General features: G+C 45.9%; 1 protein-coding gene across 1 annotated transcript in view; it reads left to right on the top strand.

Annotated features, from left to right (window-relative positions):
* The window catches only part of WDR90 (WD repeat domain 90), a 47110-nt gene that overhangs the window by 21863 nt on the left and 12579 nt on the right, over positions 1–12668 (top strand). The window contains exons 21-33 of the mRNA XM_081170131.1: positions 699–829; positions 1676–1806; positions 2688–2849; positions 4533–4661; positions 5851–5984; positions 6106–6143; positions 7295–7426; positions 8471–8653; positions 8928–9028; positions 9372–9474; positions 10169–10290; positions 10685–10844; positions 11603–11793. Of these exons, the coding sequence (XP_081026257.1) occupies positions 699–829; positions 1676–1806; positions 2688–2849; positions 4533–4661; positions 5851–5984; positions 6106–6143; positions 7295–7426; positions 8471–8653; positions 8928–9028; positions 9372–9474; positions 10169–10290; positions 10685–10844; positions 11603–11793 (1717 nt within the window). The remainder of the gene's footprint in view (positions 1–698; positions 830–1675; positions 1807–2687; positions 2850–4532; positions 4662–5850; positions 5985–6105; positions 6144–7294; positions 7427–8470; positions 8654–8927; positions 9029–9371; positions 9475–10168; positions 10291–10684; positions 10845–11602; positions 11794–12668) is intronic.

Below are 12668 nucleotides of genomic sequence, written 5' to 3'. Positions count from 1 at the left end.
GATATTCGCTTCTTGCAGACTTTGGAGTTCTCTGTTCCAGTTCTGATGTTGTGAGAAGCTGGAAAAGAGGCTAAAAGTGCAGGGTGGGGGTGAGGTCTAGGAGAGCAGGCAGGCTTCTTGTTGACATGGACCTGGTTCTGACCAGTGAAATGGTAAAAGCTCTGTATGGGCTGTACCACTTAGAGTGTAGGGGGGAGAAATCAAATGGTGGGACACACCTCCATTATAAAATATATATATCCCTCCATATAGAAAACCTGCCTGTTGAAAGAAGGCTAGGCTGGAATCCTTCTTGTTTTCTATACAAAAGGTTTTGGTTTTTAATGGAGGAACATTCTGTAAGAAGAGTCCTTCTGGATCAGACAAATGGTTTATCAAGTCCAGCACTGTTTTCTCACAATGGCCAACTAAATGCCTACAGTTCAACAGTGTTCTCCCCACTTGAGATTCCAAGCAAATGGCATACTGCTGCTATCAATGCAGGTAGAACCTAGCCACTGTGGCTAATAGCGACTGATAGTCTTGCCCTCCATATGTTTCTTTAACTCCATCATGTGAGCTCATTGCTGCCATCTGAAGTGTTATGGCCCTGACATGTGTGCCGCCTCATTAAGGATCAATGCATGAACTAGTTTGATTGCCATCTTAATTTTCGGTTCCCCGTTCTGCTTTCTTTCATTCTTTTTGGTACTTTGCAGGCAGCACCGCGGGTCAATCACAGGCCTGACCTTCTCCCCAGATGGCAATTTCATGTACAGTTCCTGCAGCCATGGGACCCTGGCTCTTTATAACTCTGCCATCCAGAAAAGCCACGTTATCAGAGTACTAGGTAAGGTTTTTGTTTGTTTGTTTGTTAATATATTTACTTAGAGCGAGCATTTGTACTCTGCCCTTCAGCTTCAGTAGGTCCCAGAGCAGCTTGTATACCATCAATTAAAACAGGACAGTTCCTGTCTGCACTCTTTCAACATGGCACAAAAGGAAAAGGGAATAGGGAGGGAAGAGGAAGCAAGCAAACTCAGGCAACAATTCTTAAATAGTTGTTCTTAAGACCAATTAATTGTACTAGTACCCATTAAAGCACCCTGCTCTTTGCTTCCTTTCTCTTGCATTCCTGTTAACTAAGTGGTGCTCCACCACCAGCAAGAGCCTTTGCTTGCGTTTCTTTTGCCAAAGTTCATTTTCCATTTTTATTTCCTCATTTGGGAAATGCTTCCATGAAAAGGGCTGCCCCCCCACCCACTTTTGGGTCTGGTTCTGCCACCACTGGTGTGCTGCTGCCAACAAATTACCCCCAAGGGAATGTGGCCATTGACAGGAAAGGGGATCCTCAGTCTGGCCCTCATGGTTTGTGAATTCGTGCTGCATTATGATTTTGGTGTGACTTGATGGTCCAGGGGCTCTTTCCTTCTGCTTTCTTGGTGTGGTGGTTAGAGTGCCCAACTAGGACCCAAGAGACCAGGGTTCAAATACCCTGTCTGCCATGAGTCACTGGGTAACTTTGGGCCCATCACTGAGTCCCACCCTAACAGGGTTGTTGTGGGAATAAAATGAGGGCGGGGTGTGTGAAGCCCTGCACGCCACCTTGAGCTCCTTGCATGGAAAGGTGGGGTAGAAACACACTGATTTAATAAAACAAATAACCTCTCATACTAAATATCTACCTTTTATTCAGCAAATGTCACCTCACAAGATGCTGACCTCGGTCCTGATGCTCTCTCTGTCAGCGGCGATGGACATCTCTTGGCCTTTGTGGGACCTTCCAAATACATCGTGACTCTCATGGATGCTTATTCCTTAGACGAGGTAACTTGACACCTGCCCACCACTCGCTGTTCCTCAGGAAAGAAGCTTCCAGAAACATGTAACCCTCACAGTTACAGAGTGGAAAAGTTGGCAGGTTTTTTTGTCTAAACCCAGGGAGCACCTGAAATGCTGGCCTGTTCTCAGTCAGGGTGGCCCTTAGCTACATCTGCTGGGCTGCAGTAATAGCAGGGTGATATGCACATCCCCTTCAGTTTGTTTTATAAACGTGAGGGCTATTCCTGTCCACCGTTGTCACTACATAGTGCTGCCGTTCTCTCCTGACAAACATTTGTTTGATCCTGATTGGCCAGGATCCCTTCTTGCACGGTGGATTTAGGACAGCGTGACTGGTTTTTCCGTACAGGTCGAAGGGGTCAAGGGAGCACCTTCCCATCTCTTTCCCAAAGCCTAGAAAGCACTTGCTTCAGGAAGGTGGTGTAATGGCTATGACAGGGTCCTAGAGTCCTCCTTCATCGTTTTCAAAGCTTGGTTAGTGCTTGCCCAGCTTTGGGAAGGAGACAGGAAGGCTCTAAGACCCTGCCAGAGAGCTCTCGCACCTCCTTTCCAAAAGCCCAGCACCCTGCTTAACTTGACTTCGGTAAGGTGACATGAGGGTTGTATTACTAAGGTTGGCCCCTGCTCCTTTATTGATAAATAGTGCATCTCATGCCTTATGATGTTGTACAGTCCACTTCACTTAATTGTGCTGTATGTATAGACCAGGCCTGAGTGTCCTCTTTCTAAATATTTCTCGTCTTCTGTTTTGGTGCAGAAACATTTGCTTCAAGAAATGGGACATCATTACTATTATTATTATTATTATTATTATTATTATTATTATTATTATTATTATTGTTATTATTATTTGTTCTGCCTGGCAGCTGCTGAGAGTAGATATGAGCATTTTGGATTTGGACAGCACTGTTCTGGACATGGCTGAGAGACTCTGCTTTGCCCCTTTCCCTCTGGACCACCTGTTGGTGGCAACATGCTCGCAAAAGGTTCTGGTGATTGATGCCAAGTCTGGACGCTTGATCAGAGTGGTAAGCGACTCCTGTGGTCACTTCTTTGTGTTCTGAGGTTGGGCTCACACACAGTTTTCAGGGTGTTTCTTCCCTGTGCATTTGCCTCTGCAGTGAAAATCCTAGGGATTGTGTCATTCTGAAATTACTAAATTATTGCCAGATTCCAATTTATTTGTATCTCTTTGATTTGATTCTCAGTTGATCAAGCTAGTGCTCCCTATTCCCTTAGTTTATTATGGAGACATTCTTTATTCAAAGAAACAAAAGGTACTCTCCTGGCTGACATTTCTAAGGAGCTCGTACCCGAAAATGAAACATGCTGTAGACATAGTGATGGCAAAGAAATGAGCAAAGGCCACTCGGCTTAATCATCCTGATCAGACACCACTCCTCTGAAGAAGAGGGAAATGAATCTCTGTCCTCGTTTGGTTCCCAGCAGCTTAATGTAGCCCAGAAATAGGCCCCGTGCTCAGTGGGCAGCTGAGCAATCGAAACCAGCTCCAGAGCAGGACTCTTCTTCTCAGATCTTGAGAAATGGGATGAGGCCACATAAATTATGATTCCAATACCGGACTGTTTAATGATGCTGATTTCGTACCATTCCTCTTCAATGTAATCTTATCCTTGGGTCTCCAACTAGTCTCAAAGGATCTGTCTACTGCAGCCTCTTGAAAGACCCTCCATATTTCATGAACCAAAATCTTCTCAGTGCGCAGTTCCTTTCCCTTTTATCTTTCAAAGTCAGAATGCGCTAGACATAGCCAAATAATCTAATGGCTTTGCACAAAGATGTTATTCTTTTGATCAGCAAGCCATAGTAAAGGTAAAGGGACCCCTGACCATTAGGTCCAGTCGCGGACGACTCTGGGGTTGCGGCGCTCATCTCGCTTCACTGGCTGAGGGAGCCGGCGTACAGCTTCCGGGTCATGTGGCCAGCATGACTAAGCTGCTTCTGGCAAACTAGAGCAGCACACAGAAACGCTGTTTACCTTCCCGCCGGAGCGGTACCTATTTATCTACTTGCACTTTGACATGCTTTTGAACTGCTAGGTTGGCAGGAGCAGGGACCGAGCAACAGGAGCTCACCCCGTCACGGGGATTCGAACAGCCGACCTTCTGACTGGCAAGTCTTAGGCTCTGTGGTTTAACCCACAGCGCCATCCGTGTTAGCCACCCTTAGCCACCCGCGTCCCTTAGTCGCAGCAGTGGATGCCTTTGTAGCAGCCCTCCTGAGTGGATCTGTCATCCTGACTGATAGAGATGTGCTTCTCAAAGATGTGTCAGAGCACTGCTCAGACTTTGACCTAAAACCTACTCAGGAGCCTGCAGTCACTCTTCCTTAGGGCAGCCTTCTCTGCTAGGTTTGGTTGGATGGCTTGGTAGAGCAACCACATAATGGCTCGGTCCAAAAACACACACACAAGATTTCTGAAATGGTAGCGTCCATTGCCAATGCCACCCAGTTTTCCATGGGGACCATAATAGTGGGGGCAGTAGCTAGGAGATTAAAGCATTGATATGTTGACACTAGATATGGTTCACTTTTAAATAAATCTCTTCGCAGGGTTGATAACTCCGCTTATTTGATTACTTCCTATTTCTTTAACAAACATTCTTTTCTTTGTGTCTGTTCTCAGTGTATTTGTCTTTTTGGTGGAAACAGACGGGTTCAATATTGGGGGTGGTTTGTCTTGATTGCAGGTCCCACAAGTGCACAAGCAGTCTTGTTCTTCGTTGGCCTTCAGCTCCGATGCCCGGTTTCTTTTGACAGCTGGCGATAGGGTCCTCAAGGTGTGGGATTATGGCATGAGATTTGATGTCAACTCTCAGGTACTATACTCAACAACAGGGCAGTCTTTTCCCCTTCAGTTGTCAGTGTTCAGGGTAGATTGTACAGTGAACAGAATAGTAGAGCATTCAAGTGATGAAATGGAGCCAGAACAGGGCCACAGAGAAACAAACGGGGGAGAACCATCGTTGTGCCTGGGGGAATATCTTTCGGCGAACAACTACAACACCCAAGAGGTGCAAAACTCCCTGAAACTGATTAAGGAGAGGTGAAAATGTGCAGCAGACATTGGATGTTGAACCTCACTTGGAAAAGGAAAAAAGGGGAAATTGTGAGGAGAGAATAGAATGGTTGACTGGAATCCTGAAGCAACCCTATAAAGGATATAAGAATATATTGCAATGGTCAGTTGTTGAGAAAAAAACCCACTTCATTCTGCATGTTATGTTTCTGAATACAGTGGATACACTGATTACTGAATAAGAAATTAAGGGAATAAATTAAGATAGGATGACTTTCTCTAGAGATGATTTGGGGAGTAAATTAGTGGGGGAAATTGGAGGGGAGTTGAATTGATTTGGAGCAGACTGATGAAAAACGTAGTATAAATCAGTTGAAAAGGAAGTGATTTGGAATGATCTGAGATGGGGTGCAAATTTATAATTAAAGAACATACCAGGTGTGATTTGGATAGAAAAATTAGTTGGCTTGTCTTCTGTGATGATTAAAATTTGCATCTATATTTTTAGTGGCTTGCAGTGCCTTTGCTCTGTAGCACAGTCACATGCATGTTTACTTAGGAGTAAGTCCCACTATGTTCAGTGCGACATATTATCTAGTGTGCATGCTTAGGATTTGAGCCCTCAGCATATAAGTTCTCATTTATTCATTTCACTTATTGTTTGGAAATAATTACATCTAATCAAGATTGCTAACAACAACAAAAGGATAGAGCTGCCAGAAATATATGCACTAATATATTTACTGAAGCTGCCATTGTAAACACCCCTGAAAATGAAATATTGAAATCCTAAGTAACCCAGAGGAGTTTCATGTTTGATTGGAGATTTCAACTCTGCTCTCCCCTGATCCTAGTCCAACACTCTAACCACTAGTCTGCATGGTATAACTATAATAATTTGGATCCCCCTGTCTTTACATGCTCTGCAATGCAGTTCCAAGAGGCCGTGGCTGACAAAGGACAATCTGCTTTTGCTTTTCTTTCTCCAGGTGTTTATTGGCCATTCTGAGCCAATACAGCAGGTGAGGTTCACCCCTGACCAAAGGCAAGTCATCAGTGTTGGAGATGCCATCTTCCTCTGGGATTTCCTAGGTGTGTTTGCAGAGGAGTCCTTCAAGGATGAGTAAGAGCCCAATGTTTCCTCACTAAAGCAATTGTCTTTGGAAATATGATAGGTGCCTGCATATTTACATCTGCATTTTCATTTTCCCGTCTTTTAAACTCTGGACTTGTTACCATTCCAGAATCGATTCCTCCGAGTCCTCAGATTCTAACAGAGTTGGTAAGTCTGCATTTGTTGCTGAGTTATGCTGCTTACAAAATCCCACAGCTGTCTTACAATGAAATAGCTATCATTACTTCGCTGGGTGATTGAGCGAGTGGTTGCTGAACAACTCCAGGCATGCCTGGAAGAAGCGAACCATTTGGATCCCTTCCAGACCGGGATTTAAGGCCTCATCATGGGACTGAAACTGCCTTGGTCGCACTGGTCGATGATCTCCAGCAGGCTAGGAACAAAGGTGAGAGCTGTTTCCTAGTTCTGCTGGATCCCTCAGCGGCTTTTGATACCATCGACCATAACATCCTTCTGGACCGTCTAGAGGGGCTGGGAGCTGGGGGCACTGTTATACAGTGGTTCCGCTCCTTCTTCATGGGCCGTGTCCAGAAAGTGGGGGGGATGAGTGTTCAGACCCCTGGGCCCTCATTTGTGGGGTGCCTCAGGGTTCTGTCCTCTCTCCCATGCTTTTCAACATCTACATGCAGCCGCTGGGAGAGATCATCAGGGGGTTTGGACTGGGTGTTCATCAGTATAGTAGTCTCTAAAGAGCTCTGCCATTGCGTCTATTACTGTCTGTGTATGTCTTTGACACAGATTTGTAGACAGACATTTTCCTGGTTGTCTTTGGCAAGTAGAGAGGTTTTCCAGGTGAGCAGAGCATAGAGGGATGGTTAAGGCTATTTCCTTTTATAGACCAAATGCCTGATATATGGGGCAGAGGGACCAGTAAAAATGGTTTGGGCTAATAACTATGACCTTTAAAATTCAGGAAGTTTCCTGTTTTGACTGGGGGGGGGGTTAAAAAATTAAAAATTGGGACATAACCATTTTCAGATTAACCCTAACAGACATTAGAGCTGTTGACAACTACAACCATCAAAAGAGGTGACAAAGGTGTTACTTCTGTTCATTATATTTGTATCTTATCCTTTCTCAGGTCAGTTCAAGGTTTTGTCTTCCCCACTCCTTTATATCCTCTCAACCCTGGGAGGTAGGCTAGGCTGACAAGAGAATGACTGGTCCAAGGTCACGCAGTAAACTTCATGACTGTGGAATGTTTTACCTGGATCTCCCTGGTGCCAGTTGAGCACTTTAACCATTAAACCACCCTGCCTCTCATTCTCTCCCCCCCCTTTTCTGTTCTTTATCCGCAGAAGCCAATCTGGAAAGGTCACATGATTTGACGCCCGGGGCTAATGATATCCCCCGCCAGGTGGTTCCTCGGCCTACCATTGTGTCCCCACCTTGTCTGGAGCTCAGCTCCATCCATCCACTGGGGCATTGCGGTGAGCAGAGAGCACTCCAAATGAAGCAAATCTTTGTCAGCCCCTTAAAATCCTTCAGGCGCCCTGAACCCCATCCCCATTGTTGTCTGTCACTTGCTATTTTCATTCCCTTCCATGCTTAATCAAAGTGGGTTGTATCCAGGTAACTTTTACTATTACAGTGGTACCTCGGGTTACATATGCTTCAGGTTACAGACTCCGCTAACCCAGAAATAGTACCTCAGGTTAAGAACTTTGCTTCAGGATGAGAACAGAAATTGTGCTCCTGTGGCACGGCGGCAGCAGGAGGCCCCATTAACTAAAGTGGTGCTTCAGGTTAAGAACAGTTTCAGGTTAAGAACGGACCTCCAGAATGAATTAAGTACTTAACCTGAGGTACCACTGTATTAATAAATCAAAGTTAGTAATGTCATTAATTTCAAGTAGCCTACTCCGAGTAGACCTAGGTGAACATTCCGTTTGTTTGGGGTATGGATTTTCAATTGCATCCCATAAAACAAACACTGAAAAGTTATCCAAATACAGGACACTGCCTTATGCTGAGTCAGACCATCTAGTTCAGTATTGTAGGCACTGACTGACAGCGATTCTCCAGGGTTTCTGGGCGGGGGGCATCTCCAGCCCTACCTGGAGCTGCTGGGAACTGAACCTACGACCTTCTGGGTTCAAAGCAGATTCTTGACCACTGAGATATGACCCTCCCCCTTACCGCTTGCTGTGAACAGCACTCTAACCAAACTGGATGAAAAAACATCAATCTACTTCCTTCTCTGTTCAGGCAGAAGGCTGGAAGTAGCCATTGCTTTCTGGCACTTTCATCCTTAGCACACTTGGTGTAAGTTAAAATTCATGGGACTTGCCCTGCAGAACTGGCCTGGTCTCTGTTCCAGGCATGGTTCTCAGGGGGCTTTGTATTTTGGAGTACCTAAATGAAAGAACTGAAGCTAAAGTGTTTCAGTTCCATTTCTATACTCCAGAAGCTGATGTACAACAAGGGGCTGTTGCTCTTCTTTCAGTCACTCTCCCCTGTTTCCTCTCTTTCAGATACTTCTGAATCTGAAGAAGAGAAGGAAGCATATCAGAAAGGCAGCCACAGAGAGGCTGTTAATGAGGATAAAGTCCGGTTAGTTCTTGCGTTGAAGGGCACTGTTCCTAGTGAAGACTCTCTGGCTGTGAAACCTGAAGTCATTCAGCCTTGTCCAAGACCCTATAGCCATGCAGGGAATGGTAAGTCAACATATATAGGGGCTTTGCAAATTTTTCTTCTTCTCAAGATAGCAGATCCTTGCTTTTTATCCATATGCATGTTACTACATCCAGTTTGATTGTATGCTTCATCCGTTTCCCAAGTTTGCAAAGTATTAAAACCAATTTTCACAGCTCGCAAATAATAATTTATTGGGGAACATGCTAAAATTCTATATAACAGTGGCTCTTAAGTAATGCTGTCATAAACTCTGTGCTAAATGATACTTTCCAATCGCTCTCTCTTGCGTGCTAGAAAGCAGAAAGGAAAGCAAAGGCTCCAAACCCCAAAACAACACCCGCCCAGACTGTTACAGGCACTTTACCCCTCGTTTCAAAACATCGGCACCCCAGAAGGTAAGAAATGGCCTGTTGTAAACATAAAAATCTTGTTGAATCATACCAAAAGCCTATCTAGGGTCAGCATCCTGTTCTCACAGTGGTCAGCAATATGCCCATGGGAAGTCTACAAGCAAGACCCCAGTTCAACAGGATTCCCCCCATTTGAAAATCCCAGCAGATGGTGTTCAGAGCGATACTGGTCTGGTCTCAAGACTTGATGAAATGGCTTCTGAGCAAAATAAGAGTCTCAGTGCTTCTGAGAGCCCCTTTTGCTCTCAAGTTTTCTCGAGGCAGTGTGAGAGACATGTCTGGAATCTCTTCTCAAGTTATGCTGAAGCTGTGCGTCTTTGTCTTCTAGGTATTCTCCTCTGCTCTAACTAGTAACGAGGGCCTGAAACTAAAAGCAGTCATTGGCTACAATGGGAATGGCCGGGAAAATATGGTCTGGAATCCAGATACAGGTATAGTCTGCGTTTGCGAATTGAGATTCCAAAATCTGTAAATCTTCTGTACCCAAACCTTCAGCTGGACGACCAAACCAGCTGGCATCTTTGTCAGAAATGCATTTTAAGAAAATCAGTTCTATTGAAATGATGTAGTATGTTCAGGGCTGGAATGCAAAACCTCTGAAATCAGTTGGTCTTAGAGTCTAGTTGCTCATCCCATCAGCCATGCTCTGTTGTGAAAGCTGTCTCTTGACATCCCAGGAGAGAGGAAGAGGTTTGCCTTGTTGATAGAGAAGGAGAGGTCTCTCAGCAGCTGGCGTCTTCCTTCTTTTACCTCCCTTGGCTTATCTCCTCTAGCTCAGTTGGTAGAGCACGAGACTCTTAATCTCAGGGTCGTGGGCCTGAGCCCCATGTTGGGCAAAAGATTCCTGCATCGCAAGAGGTTAGACTAGACATCCCTCGTGGTCCCTTCCAACTCTATAATTCTATTACTCTCTGGATGCGTGGGAGACGCAATAATTGGCTGAGTGAGATACTGGAAGGTAAAAGCCTGCTAGGCCACGGACACTCAGAGGGTGCTTGCTTTTTCACATGGTGGATCCAGGCAGGCTTCTACTTCCAACTTGACTGCATTTGGTGGTTTGTGGCTTTGCCCATCCTTTGCATGCAGAATTCCAAGCACTGAATGCAATCTCTTCTCTCTCCTTAGGTTTCTTTGCCTACAGCTGTGGCTGTCTGCTCATTGTCGAAGACCTGCACTCTGGATTCCAGAAGCATTGGCTTGGTCACCCTGAAGAGATTTCAACATTAGCTGTTAGCCACGATGCTCAGGTACAAACATTCCTGTTTCCATTAAGAACATCTGGGTAGTCTGGCTAGCACAAGCCACCTGCTTTCCTTCTAATGCAGTGGGTACTTCTGGCGACAGGCACAGCGCTTCTGAACAGCCAGTGGGCAATGAATGCTCTGCTCCCTTTTCTCCTCACTGACGGGAGGAGGAAGAATGTGCTTGCCAAGCATTTCGCTGAGCCTTAGGCTGTGTTTAGCTTTTGGTCTGCCGTTTGGGTATTTGTTCATGCCCCTGACACAAAGCAGGCTGCCACTTTGCTCTGTTGCTGCTTTAGTGATTTGTATTGTTGGCTGCCCAGATTGCACTCTAGGTCAGTAGAAGGGCAGGATAAGAAAAGTGCTAACTAATAAAACGAACGAACGAATATCCCCGCAGGCCCTTGCTTCTGCCTCTGGTCAGGGTCGTGGAGAGTCTCGCTGCCAAATTCGCATCTGGAATGTCCAGGATGGATCCTGCCAAAAGGTTCTGTTCCATCATGAGACCCAAGTCCAAGCCATGGCATACTCTCGGGATGACTGCCTCCTTGCTACTCTAGGTGGGCATAAGCAGAGAAGAGCACACAGGGCATTGGGAGAGCTTTTCGTGTTGAAAGACCTAGAATTTTTCTCCCAGAGAAAAAGGAAAATCTCCTACATGAGACTGAAATAAAATTGGCCCGTTAATCATGTTTATAAAAATACTGGATTTGCACACTGCAGATGACTTAATCTGCACCAAGCTGCTGCCACAATTACTGTGGCACCTTAAAGCAAGGCCAGAAATGGAAAGGGGCCACAGCACAGCTGCATGCAGAAGGTCCCAGGTTCAATCCTTGGACTCTCCAGGTATAGAATTGTAGGTTTAGAAGGGATCCCAAGGGGCATCTAGTCCAACTCTGGAACCCAGGAATCACAGCTAAACATTCCCTGACAGATAGCCATCCAGCCTCACTTTAAAAAACTCCAATGAAGGTGTGTCCACCTACTTCCAAGGTAGCCCATTCCACTGTCAAGCAGCTCTTACCCTCAGAAAGTTATTCCTGATGTTTAGTTAGAATCTTCTTCCTTGTAATTAGAATCCATTGGTTGAGGTCCAACCCCCTGGAGCAGCTGAAAGCAAGCTTGCCCCATCTTTCACGTGACAGCCCTAAAGTTATTGGAAGATGGCAGTCATATCAGCTGTCAATCTTCTCTTCCCCAGGCTAGGGTGGGTCTGGGAGAGATGGTTTGAACAGCATCTTGGCTTTTATTGTTCAGGGGTTTGTTCATTTTGATGTGTTTTTGCACACTGAAATGCGTACTCTATGGTTCCCAGGGGACTACATTGACAGAGTCATTGCCTTATGGAACGTCCACACTTACGAGCTGATGTCATCCACTCGCGTCTCGGAGCCAGTCCACGAAATTGCTTTTAGTCCGCTTTCTGCGGGACACCTTGCCTGCGTGGGGAAGGGAGCGGTGACCTTCTGGCTAATGGAGCAACAGGGAGCTGACATTAGCCTCAAGGTACTTCACCTGCGTCACACTCTGGTGTTTCACAGCAGGGGTGGGTGTCAGGGACTGGGCAGAGGAGGAATGGTGGAGACTGGTCCCCCCCCATCCTGACCCTTCCAGGGAGGAGGAAGAGGAAGACAGTATAGATTTACAACAGGAGTTTGAGGGAGGTCGCAGCTCAGGCAGATGAGGGGAGAAGTTGGGAAATCCTGGGAGAACCAGAGCAAAACCTGGCCGACACGTTGCCATTAGAAAGCATTCCAGACCCTCCATCTCCCAGAACCCGGCAAGCCTTAAAAGTAGGAGAGCAAATAGCTCAAGGAGGATGACAAATGAGGAAGTGGGAGAGATGGGGGGGTGGAGATTCACTCAGTACAGCACCATTATCCAAGAGGCTTTGTTCTCTAGCCTCTCTCTGTAAAGATTGAAATAAAAAAGAGCTGTAAGAAACTTTTCCTTGTCTTTATACTTTCCTGGGCAACCAGCTGGGAACCGCTGACAGCATCCTGACAGTGGGGCACCTCTGGCAAGGACACCAAATGTGGCCTTCCTAATCTGGCCCTCAGGACTCTCCCCTGACCACACAAACCCTCCAAAGCCCACATCCTTCACTGACTGGAATGTGTCCTTGAACTCTGATAATGCCTCTTGCTTACCTAGATGGAGGATAGAAAGGGTGTGTGTGTGTGTGTGTGTGTGTGTGAATGAATGTGTGCAGAAAGTAGTCTACTGCAAGGTTTGGGATAGCTGCTCCACCCACTTTTGCCTCAGGCCCTTCATGACATGTGGTCCCCAGATGTTTACCCACAAGAGAACCTGGCCCTTGGGCAGCAACAGGTGCCCTACCCATGTTTTTGAGACCCAGAAAAGGAGTAGAGTCAAAAGGT

This window comes from Podarcis bocagei, assembly GCF_964188305.1.
Source record: "Podarcis bocagei genome assembly, chromosome: 14".
NCBI lineage: Eukaryota > Metazoa > Chordata > Lepidosauria > Squamata > Lacertidae > Podarcis > Podarcis bocagei.
This window is presented reverse-complemented; position numbering and strand designations above follow the sequence as displayed.